A 14,132-nucleotide genomic window follows, 5' to 3' on the forward strand; every position below is an offset into this window, starting at 1 on the left:
GTTGAGCCGGCAGAATTAATGGGCTGCAGAAACTAAGAGAAGCAATGGCTGGCTTCACGGTTTCCCCCTCATTGTGGTTTTTGCATAGCATACAGTGGTGCCTCGCAAGACGAAATTAATCCGTTCCGTGAGGCTCTTCGTATAGTGGTTTTTTCGTCTTGCGAAGCAAGCCCATTGACAGCTTAGCGGATTAGTGCTATTAGCGGTTTAGCGGCTTATCAGCGGATCAGCTGATAAGCGGCTTAGCGGCTTAGGAAAAGGGGGGGAAAGGGGAAAAAACCCGCAGGAACTCACAAGACATTTTCGTCTTGCGAAGCAAGCCAATAGGGAAATTCGTTTTGCGAAGCGCCTCCAAAACAGAAAACCCTTTCGTCTAGCGGGTTTTCCGTCTTGCGATGCGTTCGTCTTGCGGGGCACCACTGTACACACATACACATTGTGATTCGCGATATATTGCCAGGTCAAAAATATGCAACCAGTATCACAATATGGACTGGACTGTATTGATATATCGCTGAGCCCTGCTCTGTATACTCTGCAGAAGGTGTTTTGTCCGTTGCATCAGCTGACCTCCTGTGTGTGTATTCTCTTTTGGTAGAATGGAGATGTATGTATTTCAATCCTTCACCCACCTGTAGATGACCCTCAAAGTGGAGAGCTGCCATCTGAAAGGTGGAACCCAACCCAGAATGTCAGGTAAGGCCCTTCAGAGAGAGGATTCTGTACCAATGCACAACTGAGTTCTGGAGCTGGGGGTCCTCCTTCTCTATTGACATTCTCTATGTATTCCAACCTGCAAATAAGAAGTGTTGGGTACCACCAGATAACCTTTTATGGATTGTCCACGTGATGCTCCCCAGATGTTCTGGACCCCGACTCTCATCCTGCCTGCCTGCCTGTTGGCTGTGCTGGCTGAAGGCTGATGGGAGCTGTAGTCTAACAGCAGCTGTGGGGGGGGGCACCATGTTGGCCTTGCTTCTTCAAACCCTGAACCCCAGATCTGCAGCAGACACTTGGGTTCCATCTTTTTTATTATTCATTCATTCATTTATTTATTATCTTTTAAGCATGAGCTGTGGTCACACACAAGTCCAGAAGCTCATGGGGGGTTTAGTGTGGCAGTGGTGGCTGTTATTATTTATTGTGAGGCTCATGAGAGAGGTGACGGGGCCATGTACCAGCAGAATAGTACAGTGGTACCTCAGGTTAAGTACTTAATTCGTTCTGGAGGTCCCTTCTTAACCTGAAATTGTTCTTAACCTGAAGCACCATTGTAGCTAATGGGGCCTCCTGCTGCCACCGCACCGCTGGAGCACAATTTCTGTTCTCATCCTGAAGCAAAGTTCTTAACCTAAGGTCCTGTTTCTGGGTTAGCGGAGTCTATAACCTGAAGCGTATGTAACCCGAGGTACAACTGTAAAGTAAAGCATCGGGTCTGAGCAACCAGGCACCTGTGTCTTTGGTGCAGAAATGTTCAGTACCTCATTGCTTTGTAAGAACTCCCACCAGCACCTCACAAAGAAGTTCAGCTGTAGTCTCCATGGAAGATTGCTTTGCCTGTCCTGAACGTGCAAAAATAGTGGTCGGGGTTAAGGCTGCAAGCTTCAAATTGGGGATGAGCCCCCCAAGATATTGTGAGACGCCCATCAATCTCAAGGCAAAGTGACCAGGTGGCCAGAGGTGATGGGGATTGCAGCCCAACAATACCTAAAGGGTCCCACGTCCCCCGCCCTTTCTTTAAATGGCAGGCTAGAATCCACTTGATCCCTGCCAGTGAGAAATTCTCCTCCAGTGTGGTTGCTCTGTGACAAAACCTGTAAAGAATCACAACCTGCTGTTCATCCTTGCAGGTGCAGACTTGCCCAATGCTGTGGCCCTGATTCTCTCTCTCTCTCTCTCTCTCTCTCTCTCTCTCTCTCTCTCTCTCTCTTTCTTCTTCTTCTTCTTCTTCTTCTTCTTCTTCTTCTTCTTCTTCTTCTTCTTCTTCTTCTTCTTCTTCTTCTCCTTCCTCCTCTTCTTCTTCCTTCTCCTCCTCCTCCTCCTGCTTTTTCCCAGGACTATCCTACTGAGCGTCATCTCTTTGCTTAATGAGCCCAACACCTTCTCTCCGGCGAACGTCGATGCTTCGGTCATGTTCAGGAAATGGAGGGACAGCAAAGGCAAAGACAAAGAATATGCTGAGATCATTCGGTAAGCCAAGCAGAACCCGGCTCTCACTCCGGGTGGGTGGGATATCCCAATGTGGGGAGTCGGATCTCCTTTCTGGAGCCAAACCTTGAGGAATGTGTGAGAAGAACAAACCCCCCTCCTGGTCCAGACCATTAGTCTCAGGAATATTTTAGAGGCCTTTCCCACCTCTGCTGGGTGGGAGCATGAAGATCTTGGTCTCTGCTCTGGTCCCTCTCCCAGCAGCCTGGCCTGGGAGCCAGATTTTCATTTAGGGTGTTTGTGGCCTCACATGCCCTCGCCCCTCCTCTCCCTCTCTTACTGGTGCGCCCCTCCTCCTTCCACCTGGCCTTTTCGCTTGCAATTTCCCCTCCTTGCTGGACGCGGAACTCCCAGAGAGTCGCAGTGTACCTAAACCTAAAAGGGGAAGCTGTTCCTCTTCTTTGTCTCTCCATCTCTGGCCGATACGTCCAGGCAAGCCGGTGGGACTGTGCTGGCACCAGGCAAATGGACAAAAGCATTAACACGCTTTCTGTGAACAGATTCAGAGACCTCTTAAATCTCACCACCATCAGACCAAAACAAAGATTTTGGAGCAGTGGGTGGAGATCCCGTGTTCCTCCAGCTTTTGCTGGTCCCCAATCTGTGGTCCAGGATGATGGCAGTTGTACTCCAGCAACAGCTGGGGACGGGACGGGACACAGATCCCTTAGCCCTGCTGCAGAAGCTTCCTTACACGGGCAGAGTTTGGAGGCAGTAGCCAGGGACCCTGTGATAATACCACTGAAGCCTGACCTGCTGTGCCCCAGAACCATTGTCAGACTCAGGGGCCATTGCTTTTCCATATATGCCGACCTTGGTGTTCAGGAGACAGCCAGCCACAGAAGGGAGAGGGTGGGAGCAGGAGAACAGAGGAGAGGGGCTGTCAGGTATGTCTGGTGCTCTCATAACGTGGCACAAATTCTTCACACAGCACATAGTTATGGAGGCAGTGATGGCCATCAAATTGGATGGCTAATAATAATAATAATAATAATAATAATAATAATAATAATAGTAATAATAATTTATTATTTATACCCCGCCCATCTAGCTGAGTTTCCCCAGCCATTCTGGGTGGCTTTCAATCGAGTGTTAAAAACAATATAGCATTAAATATTAAAAACTTTCCTAAACAGGGCTGCCTTCAGATGTCTTCTAAAAGTCGGTTAGTTGTTTATTTCCTTCACATCTGAAGGGAGCACGTTCCACAGGGCAGGTGCCCTACTGAGAAGGCCCTCTGTCTGGTTCCCTGCAACCTCACTTCTCGCAATGAGGGAACCGCCAGAAGGCCCTCGGCACTGGAACTCAGTGTCCAGGCTGAACGATGGGGGTGGAGACGCTCCTTCAGGTATACAGGAGATTAGACAAAATCGCTGAGCCCTCTTGATGGTTACTAGCCACAGTGGCTATGCTGCAGTAGGAGCCAGCGTAATGCCTCCGAACACCAGCTGCTGGAAATTACAGAAGAGAAGAGGGCTGCTTTTGTGCTTGAATCCTGCTTGCTGGCATCTGGTTGGCCCACTGTGAAAATAGAGGCTGGATTAGATGGCCCAATGGCCTGATCCAGCAGGCTCTGCTTAAATTCTTACCTTCTGCCCTGCAACCAGGGGAAGGGGGCTCCTCGTTCTGCCCAGGGCCAACTGGGTGGATGTGCAATTTGGGAACACACAGCGAAGGCCTGTTGAAGACAAGGTTGCCTGCCATGGCCGCCTGGTGGGCAGTCCTAACCGTGTGGCACCTTCCTTTCTCCCGCCTCCCAGGAAACAAGTCCAGGCCACCAAGGCGGAAGCGGAAAAGGACGGGGTGAAGGTTCCTACCACGCTGGCGGAATATTGCATCAAAACTAAAGTGCCTTCCAGTGACAACAGCTCAGATTTGCTTTATGACGACTTGTACGACGATGACATTGACGACGAGGATGAGGAAGAGGAGGAGGACGCCGATTGTTACGACGACGATGATTCTGGCAACGAGGAGTCGTGACCTGCTCCCTCCGGCCCCCGCCCCGCTCCGCCTGCTGTGCCAGAGGGGGCGAGGAGCAGTGGTAACCTAGTGACAGTTCAGCAAAAAAAAATACATATATACATGGGGGGGGGATACCAACCAAGCCCGCGCCTCCTGCTTTCTCCTGTTGTATGGATCTCGGTCTTTCCCGCCACCCCTTCCTGTTCTGTTTGGAAGGAAGCCCCTTTGCAGAACGTCACCATTCTTGCATTCTTCCCCGCCCCCCGTCACTTGTGTTCTGGGTTTTTGTTTTTTTGTTTTTCTCTCTCGAGGAAAGGAAGAAAGCGATGCTCTTTCCGCACACACACCCTTCTCACTCTCCCTGCCGCCTTTTCCAGGAGCATTCACAACCTGACTCAAAACAGGTTTGCTCTGTCTTTAGGATCTTGAATTAAACAGTCTTTGATCAAGATGTTTAATGTATTTAACGCCGGAGACTGTGGGGGGCTGCTCCCCACGAGCTGCATTTAAACAGGGACAAGTACAAATGCAACTCTGCTGCAGAGCACTTCCCGAGGTTTCGCTGCTGCTCCGTTGATGATGACCGCGTGCGCACTTGTTTAGCCTTGTGGTGGTGGTTTTTCTCTCCTCTCTCTCCCCCCCCCCCTTCCTAAGGTGTTGGGCAGAGAGCCTAAGCTCCATTGTACTGAGCTTGACAAGATTTGGTGCTGAAAGGTCCAGTATTCCATTTCAGTTCTGCTAAGTGCGTGTGGGGATGGGGACAGACGGGTGGTTGGGGGGAAGGATCTGCTCCCCCTCCCCACCCAGCGATTTGGGGTGGGGAGAGGGTGGTGGTTGTCTTGTGATATGAACCTTCCAATAAACACTTCAAAACTCTCTGTATTCTTGTCCCACTGAGCCCTTTTAGTTGCTGGTCTTCCGTAGGGGATAAACGCTGGCAGCTGTGGCCCCTCCTGTGGCCCCTCCGAATGCAGAGCCCCAGCAGCCTCTTAGTTCTGGACAAAGGTAGTTGAAACGCTGTGGCCTGCCACTTTCCTGCAGGGGCCCCAGCCCCTGGCAAGCGCTCTCTGAGCCCCAGCTGGGGCAGGATGCCGAAGGATCCTTGGGTGAAGGTGGCACTCATAACGCCATGAAGGCAGATAGGTGCCTGTCATGCTGTCTAGGGGAGAGTGTTCTTGCCAGGTGATGGGGGGCTGGGCCTTGGCAGGGACAGTCCTTGGGTCTGGGAGGTGGGATTCCTTGAGGAGTTCCAGGCTCCCAGATCAGACTCTCAAAGGCAGATTCTAATTGCTCAACCTTGGTTGTCTTAAAAGAGACCAGAGGCCGTAGACACACCTTGTCTTAAATGTCTGGATGAGCCAGTATGAGTTAGACACATGCAAACATTCCCTTTGCTGCATGATGGCATTCGGAGCGGAGAGATGCTGCTGCTGTGGAGAATTGTGTCAGCCTCGCCTGCTGCCGTCGATGCTTGTCCTGAAATGTGCCCACCATCCTGGGAGACGGCTCTTGTGCACAGTTCAGACAACAACAGTGTTCCAGTGGAGAAAGTTAACTGCTCACAGCCTTGGGGATTAATGAGGGCTTCATGACCACTTCCTGCAACAGTGGTGGGTTCAGAAGACAAGGATTGACTTTATGGTAGCTTCTGTGGTGCTCCTGTGACATATTTCTGCTAGGCCTTGAATTTACCGAGGAAAGGGAAGCTCTGTGATGAGAGACGACCGCAAGAAGAGAGGTGGAAGCGAAGTGGTCCCCCCATCATGGCCGTTTCCTCTGCCCCCATTCCAGCTCAGCTTGCCTCTTGAATGTTGGGGTCCCTGCTGTGAATGTTCTGGTTCTACAGGAAAGGGAGCAAGCCAGTTCCATCTGAGGTGGTCTGATGAGTTACCCCAGGTATTCACCATGACCCCACTGCTGGGACTTTAGGGGGATGATCCTGCTTTATAGCTGTGCATTCTGGGAGGCCTTGTGGACTGAATAGGGCCCCACATACACCTCTCGTGGTGTCCCAGCCCCCAGCAGATAACTTGTTGGTTCCTCTGCACCGGCAGCTCATCTTTCAGTCTCCTGCTGCCTGGGGCGAGGATCTGTGCTTTTTCTAACTCCGTTGCAGCTGTGATCGGAGGGTGGCCGACTGCGTTAGCTGTTGGTGCTGCTGTGGAGTTCATATGTGAGGACTTGAGCGAAGCCAGAGAGATGGGAAGAGGACATGATGTTGGGCACAGTTGGAGTGTAAGCAGAGAAACTGAAATGCATAGCCCTTCCAACTAGCCGTAAGACAATCCAGAGTGTGTTTGTGTGTGTGCTTTGGAGTACTTGGTTGTGTGTGTGTGTGTGTGTGTGTGCGTGTGTCTATAGATGGGCACTGCAAGTACAGCCACCAATTCTCCCAACAGGGCAACCAATGAAAGTTACCATTTTTTCCCCCCAAATTCAGGCTTGTGGGTGGCTCCTTGTTCTGAGTTGGGCGATGAGAGGAAGGAGTGGATTGTCGCTCTTGGCTCAACCTGAAATGAGGATACTGCGTCTTTCAGCTATTTCTCTCTTGTACTTTGACCGTTTTCACTGTATGCTCTCCAGTGACTTGTATTCTCAAGCTTGGTGGTGTGAGATGCATTATTATACCTCTGTCCTCCCCTCGCCGTAACACTTTTTTTGTGGGGTGGGGAGCACCTGTTTCTGGGAGTTTGTGCTCTCCTCTTTCCTTGGCCAGGCAGACTCTCCCCAACCCATCATGATGTCACTGCCTGCTGACTTGCTGGCTTCCTTGTTCTTGAGATCCAACCAACCCACCGAAATGCAACTATCAAGCTACTTAAAGAGATTGAGGACAAATGTTTACTGGAGCCAGCGGTCGGTCGCCTGGTTCTCTCCTACCCCACCCGTGTCTGCGTTTACATTTCCAACTCAGAAACCAATTCAGATGCAGTTCTTAAATCCTTCTGAAACCAGCAGGGAGCACTAGAATTCTATCTTGATATGTTCTTTTTTTCAGTGCTACAATCCTGGATGTTTTTCTTCCTCCCTCTCCCTCTCGCCCACTTTGGTTGATGCAACTTACCAGACCAGATTTAACTAATGCATATTTTTCTTTTTGTGTTTTGTCTCCCTTTCCTTTGGTAATTTAGTTTTGGTTTTCTTCTGCACATCTGTCTACTAATAAAATGTGAAATAAAGTACACCTCGATTGTTAGTTCCCTGTTCGAAAGCCACCTTTATTAGTCAACACAGGCTTACATGTCTCACATGATGGGCTCTTGCAACGCCCTTTGCGGCATCTGCTGAGGTGAGACCTCCTGTAATCTCTCCCCCGGTCCACTCCATTTGCTTCTCCAACTGCTTTGCAAAAGTGATTGCCTGGAAACAGACAGAATGTGGCCTTCCCTGTGACAAACGACGAGAGCCCTCTCTCTAGTGGCTCCTATTGTCACTACAGACGTGTCTCACTAGGAGTGGAGAGGTCCCTTCTGCGCATGTTCAGCCATGTGTTTTTCCTGCATGCATTTCTAAAACGCAAAATAAGGTATGGTGTCTATGAAGCACTTCTCTGCTCATACTCGCACAGGGCTACACACAAGGAAGCTTCTGCCATTTAACCCCTTTTTTGCTTCCCCCTGCCCACAGATGTTGCATTCTGAACCCACCTGGTGCAGCTGGGGTTTGCATGTTGATGGAGCGGGTACCAAGTGAGGTGGTAGCAGCAGTGTGTACTAGCTCATGCCATAATAGTACAGTACTCTTCAAATGTATTCTTTTTTCCCCCTCTCCAAAGGTGGGTGTTGCCTTCATGAGAAAATGGGCAAGAGCCAACCCAGGAGCTTGCTCCATCCCTCCAGCTTGTGGCCTGCAGGGTAGCATCGGTTTCAGCCATCTGCAGAACAGCCAACACACAAATATAAGCCAGAGCCCTCTCTGAACTCAAGAAGGCCTTACCTGTGTGTCAGGGCCTTGCCCCTTAACTGATGTGGAAATTGAAGCAATGAAACCACCTGCCATATGCACCATAACCACAAATGGAAAAATAGGCAAAGGGTAGGGGCTATTGGGCAACTTCTACTTAGAAAGCAATGTTTCAGTGCCATGAAGGCTACAGCAGGATATTAGGAGAAGTCACACCAGGATAGCTCATGCTTTCATTTTTTTTGCCATTTCAGAAGGAACAGTCTCTTTACTGACCCCCTATAGGAATTGTAATAAAAGAAATTTTTTTTTTAAGTAGACATCTTCATGTTCTTCGGGTATTTTTCTAAAATTAAATTAGTAGATGTGGATGTCTCAAGTTTCTTCACTGGTCTTTTAAAGAAATATTTGAGAATGGCCCATCTGTTAAAATAACATGCCCATGTGGTTAGGTCCAGTATTATAACCCTCTACTTCCCTTAAACACAAAAATGGCAAGCTTTCAAGTAGCTTCTCTGGGCCTTTGGCTAAGAATCCTACATCCTTACTGGCAGCTACTCAAAGATACTTGGAATAGAGCTTCCTTTTCCATAGACCCAACCTGGCCTGCCAATTGGTATAGTTGTATGGAAGCCTATAGGCCAGTGGTGTCAAAACTTTTTTCAAGGATGAATGGTCAAAGGCCTGGAAACAATGCCTTATGAGGAACGGCTAAGGGAGCTGGGCATGTTTAGCCTGGAGAAGAGGAGGTTAAGGGGTGATATGATAGCCATGTTCAAATATATAAAAGGATGTCACATAGAGGAGGGAGAAAGGTTGTTTTCTGCTGCTCCAGAGAAGCGGACACGGAGCAATGGCTCCAAACTACAAGAAAGAAGATTCCACCTAAACATTAGGAAGAACTTCCTGACAGTAAGAGCTGTTCGACAGTGGAATTTGCTGCCAAGGAGTGTGGTGGAGTCTCCTCCTTTGGAGGTCTTTAAGCAGAGGCTTGACAACCGTATGTCAGGAGTGCTCTGATGGTGTTTCCTGCTTGGCAGGGGGTTGGACTTGATGGCCCTTGTGGTCTCTTTCAACTCTATGATTCTATGATTCTAAGTAATGGGAAAGACCTCTGTGTGCAAGAGTAGACTGGTGTGCTGGATAGGTTACTAGTCATACCTGCTATGGAGGAAGATACAGCAACCTAAAGGCAATGAGAGGGAACTTAGGTGTGATAAAAAATTAATGGGTGGCGCTTTGGGTTAAACCACAGAACCTAGGACTTGCTGATCAGAAGGTTGGCGGTTCGAATCCCCACGACAGGGTGAGCTCCCGTTGCTCGGTCCCTGCTCCTGCCAACCTAGCAGTTCGAAAGCACGCCAAAGTGCAAGTAGATAAATAGGTACTGCTCCGGCAGGAAGGTAAACGGCGTTTCCATGCACTGCTCTGGTTCACCAGAAGTGGTTTAGTCCTGCTGGCCACATGACCCAGAAGCTGTACGCTGGCTCCCTCGGCCAGTAAAGTGAGATGAGTGCCGCAACCCCAGAGTCAGCCACGACTGGACCGAATGGTCAGGGGTCCCTTTACCTTTACTAATGTTCCTTACCCTTCCTTGCTCAAAGGTTCCATAGTATTTTGATACCCAGACAGCAAAGTAGAATAAACTCCCAATGTGCCCATTTTGATCTACATTAGAGCCTTACTTGGTGGGTCCAGAGTTCAATTTGTTGCCTCTCCAGAAATTTAGGACTGTAACTCTGATCTGGTACCACACTGGCAACCCAGGATTAAAACCACCAGGAGTCTTGTGGCACCTTGAAGACTTAATAGGATGCCAAGAGAGTGTCATGGTTCTCTCTCGCTCTTAAGAACTGCTAAGGGTAATGGTGGGAGGGGAAGACTTTTGACAACTGATTCTGCAAACACTACTGACACGCTCAGAACTTTTATTAGGTGGAGTTCAGGCCAATAAAAAAATGAAATTTCTAAAACATTCACTTGTGTTGGTGTAGGACGGGAAGAATGAGGTGCCTTCCCACAAACACCCCTCTGATCTCCCTGCCCCCACCCCCAAAATTGAGGGGCAGAAGGAGACATCACTGGTTCTTGTCAAGCCAGTTCAGGTTTGTGGCATGAAGCCAAAGGCCAAGTTACAAAACACAATTATTTTGCACCTTCTTATTTACAGAACAGCTACACTGCTGTGCCCAATTGGCAGACACAAAGTTCTGGGATGTGATGGGGAGTCTGTATGCGCTGGCTGCAAAAACGAACAGTGGCAGAGACTGCACTGTAGCTTTTGTGTTTTAAAAACTCAATAAAAAGGGGTGATGCTGCAACCTGCAATGGAACTTCTTGTGAATGTTAAATCCTTGTGCTGTCAGGAAGGGGAGGAGGGCGGCTCCTTGTAATCTTCAGAAAGCAAGATGTCAGGTGCAAAGCTAGGAGGAGACAAAACCCAGCACCTGGTTCTTCCTGTGAGTCTGACGAACTTGCCTGAGCTAAGACCTGCTTTTGAATCAAGCCTCTGGTTCCAAAATGGAAAAAAGGAAAGAAAATGGCACACTGTGTCCTTTGAAAATGTAAAAAAATCGTCAGAAAAATACAAAAAGTTCAGAGAAAGGGTAAGTGTCGTGTCCAAGCTACCTCTAAGGAAATAAACAGGCTTCAAAAAATGCAGAAACCACCATTAGGCTCTATTACATTTACAAATACATACATAAATATATTACATACAACAGCAAATCATAAAGGAAGCAGGTAAGGAGTCGCGCGCACAAGGAGGGGGTGTGGATCTGCCCTGCCTGGGCTGAGCGCTTGGTTGCCTTGTCTCAAGCCCACCCCCTTTCCTAGCGGATTGTCTCCTGGCAGGTGTGGGAGTCCGAGAAGTGGGCGTCTTCCCTCCCTTCTCCTCCTCCTCCTGTGTTGGGTTAATTTGTCCAGTATGGAGACGTTCCATAGGCGGTTTTGGTAGCCTGAGACTTCTGCTGCAGGGCGCTTGCTGGATTGCGTTGACCAGATCCACCCTGGAAAGAGAGAAGGGGAGGGGAAGTTGGGCGGGTCAGAGGGGGCTCTGGCTTTGACCACCTTTTCCCCATCATCCCTCAGGGCTGCACTCCGTGCTGGGCAAAGAGGGTTCCGCTCATGCAATGTGACATCCTCTTTTTCTCTCTCCCCCCCCCCAATTAATCTTCTGCCGAGTTATTTCCCCAATCTTGCGCTTCTCTTCTCAGGTGCCTCTCAGGGCGATGTGACTGCATCTCTGCCCCCAGGGCAACTCACCTGTCCGTCCTGCTGAAGGTGGTGGTGCAGCATCTGGGAATGAGGCTGCTGATGGGCAGGCAAGATGTGCAGGAAGGGAGCCGGAGCATAGCCGGGGGCAGCACCAGGGTTCAGGGGCCCTGCAGAGCCCAGGGCTGACGGCAGGCTGAAGGGGGGCGGAGTGCCGGCATGGAATACCTGCTTGTCAAAAGTCTGCACAAGAAGAAAAAAAGAAAAGGCACTTCGACACACAGAAAGGGAACTCTCCCCGAACCCTTATTACAGAACCAGTATCTGCAACCAGAGATCTAAACAGGTCTAAACCACGGAGCCTAGGGCTTGCCGATCAGAAGGTCGGTGGATCGAATCCCTGCGACGGGGTGAGTTCCCGTTGCTCGGTCCCTGCTCCTACCAACCTAGCCGTTTGAAAGCACGTCAAAGTGCAAGTAGATAAATAGGTACCGCTCCGGCAGGAAGGTAAATGGCGTTTCTGTGAGCTGCTCTGGTTCGCCAGAAGCGGCTTCGTCATGCTGACCACATGATCCAAAAGCTGTCTGCGGACAAATACCGGTTCCCTCGGCCTATAGAGCAAGATGAGTGTGCAACCCCAGAGTCATCTGCGACTGGACCTAACAGTCAGGGGTACCTTTACCTTTACCTATCTGCAACCAGAGTTTTGATTTGAAGGCGGTTTGGAACAACTAAGGCTCCACCTCAGAAATGTTCCACTGGCAAGGCTCAGTTTGGGGCAGATACAGCTGGGGGGGGTGGCAATCCCAGGTTCAGGGACTGAAAAGGCTCCTATGGGGGAAACCAGATCATGTATGCTGCCAGTGGGGAAACAAAAGAAGGTGCTGTACATTGCCCCCTCCACAATTACCACGTCAATCATTTGATGAGCAGAGTGAGTGATAATGCCTCTTTCCCAACCCCGGTTGGAGATTTTTTTAAAAAAGAGATTAATTAAATCTCTAACTTCATTCAAGAATCACAGGGCACTTTTTAATATAAAATACATAACATAGTAACAAATGAAAACAGTACCCTCCCCAGTGCACAGTTTAATTAGCCAAAAGCCTGTTTTTGCCTGGCGCCTAACGATTTGCAATGAAGGTGCCACAGAAAAGGCCCTTTCCCGCACTGCCACCTTTGGGACCTTGTGGAGGAGGCGCATGTAGAGATCTGTAGAGATCAGCTGGAGAAAGGAGGCATGCGCAAGCAGACCCAGAAGGATGGCCAAAGGTACATGCAGCCCTCACTCTTAAAAAAGGTTAACCACCTCTGGGCTAGAGCAACATTCAAAGCAATGGCACTTGGTCTGTGGATGGAGGCCTCCCTTTTGATGTCATTTCTGTGCCTGGTGATGACATTTTTATTTGTCCAATTTAGGCATGTGACTCCAGTCACCTTGATCATGGTTTTATCTGTTACGCTGAATTGTACCCCTATGCTGCTTCTGTTTTATTTCTGAAGCATTGTGTATATGTACAATCATTTCACTGCACATGGAGCTTGAAAGGGGCCATCAAGAGTTGTCACTATCACGATTCCACATGTGTGGAAAACAGCAACATGGGCAAGGGTGTAACCGTGGGATCAGTGTTTTTGTCTGGGAGTGGGGTGGGCAGATGAGCTGCCCAGACAGAGCCTCATATGTTTTCAAGAGAGAGAGGTCAGCTTTGCCTCAGAATAAACTCCCACCTAAAGAGAGCCAAAAGATGACCCACCAACGGGGATGTCAGAATGCCAACAGCTGGGAGAGTCAAAAGAAGCAGAAGCCCAGGCACAAAAGCAGCTGGACACACGGCAGTTCCTCACCTGAGTCTTATTGTAGACTGAACCACTAATATCAGGCACACCTGTGTTACTTGAGGTCACAGAAACACCTGAGGGGGGGTGGAGGCAAGGAAAAGAGAGAACAATGAGTTATCAAAACTGTCAAAGGCAATGGGATCTTGTTCCATGAGGGGAGGAGAGAATCCACACGTGGACTGAGCCCTCCAAACCACTGGCAAAGGAGGACACAGTTTTGCAGAAAGTTTGCATGTGTCCTGTCATATGCATATTTGTGTCTTCTGCAGGAGGAGAGGAGGGTAAAATAAAATGTCAGTGGCTATGCACGTAATAAAATGTCTCTCAGCAGCCGTGGACAGGAGTACACAATGGCCATTCAGCTCCCACGTCCTGCGCGGGGCGAGGGGGGAGGGAGGTGCCATCTTCCTCAACCCTTTGCTCTGGCCAGGCACACTGAGGTTTGTTTAATCTTGTAACACTTAGTTAAGAAAAGATAAGGTGCATCTCTTCAGCCTGGAAGGAACTGGAGAAAGCTCTCTGAATGGGAACTACAAAACAATGCCTACATATAATTATTTCAAAACCTGTAAGGCACTCTCAAAGTCATTCAAAGGGCTTCCCCCAGTGGCCGACTATCAAAATTTCAGTGAGAGGTGAAGCCAAAAGATGCTAGTCTTTCAACAGAGCTGATTAAAAGGTTCTGCAATCCTATCTCCCTCTACAGCTTGATGGAACGGTGGCTGCAGATGACGGCTGAAGGGGGAGCCTGATGGAACGTTAAGTAATGTGCGTAAAAATCCCTGTTCCGGTTCTCCTGATGCAACAGAAGGAGAGAAGGCACCTACATCAATGGCTACATTACCTTTTCCTGGTCCACTGCCAGAGGATTTGTTTTGTGCTTGCGCCGACCCAGCGTATCCCCCTTTGCTGTAATCTCCAGCTGCCGTCCCCTGCGTCAGGTCATCGTAGCCTGGAGGAAAACACAAAAAGTGGGATGTGTTGATTCCTGGCAGGACCAC

At 49.4% G+C, this 14,132-nt stretch overlaps 2 protein-coding genes across 5 annotated transcripts in view; one reads left to right on the top strand and one right to left on the bottom strand.

The window, feature by feature from the left end:
• Positions 1–7,369, top strand: part of UBE2R2 (ubiquitin conjugating enzyme E2 R2) — a 56,853-nt gene extending 49,484 nt beyond the window's left edge. Inside the window, exons 3-5 of the mRNA XM_079995105.1 lie at positions 599–696; positions 2,056–2,190; positions 3,969–7,369. Of these exons, the coding sequence (XP_079851231.1) occupies positions 599–696; positions 2,056–2,190; positions 3,969–4,191 (456 nt within the window). The 3' untranslated portion in view covers positions 4,192–7,369. The remainder of the gene's footprint in view (positions 1–598; positions 697–2,055; positions 2,191–3,968) is intronic.
• Positions 7,370–10,733: 3,364 nt separating this feature from the next.
• The window catches only part of UBAP2 (ubiquitin associated protein 2), an 85,653-nt gene continuing 82,254 nt past the window's right edge, over positions 10,734–14,132 (bottom strand). For all 4 annotated transcript variants that reach the window (XM_079994740.1, XM_079994738.1, XM_079994739.1 and 1 more), the window contains 4 exons: positions 13,976–14,083; positions 13,138–13,205; positions 11,341–11,532; positions 10,734–11,084 (listed from right to left, as the gene is read on the bottom strand). In XM_079994740.1, coding sequence (XP_079850866.1) covers positions 10,989–11,084; positions 11,341–11,532; positions 13,138–13,205; positions 13,976–14,083 — 464 coding nt within the window. In that variant the 3' untranslated portion in view covers positions 10,734–10,988. The remainder of the gene's footprint in view (positions 11,085–11,340; positions 11,533–13,137; positions 13,206–13,975; positions 14,084–14,132) is intronic.

This window comes from Podarcis cretensis (genome assembly GCF_951804945.1).
Source record: "Podarcis cretensis genome assembly, chromosome: 11".
In the NCBI taxonomy this organism is placed as follows: Eukaryota; Metazoa; Chordata; class Lepidosauria; order Squamata; family Lacertidae; genus Podarcis; species Podarcis cretensis.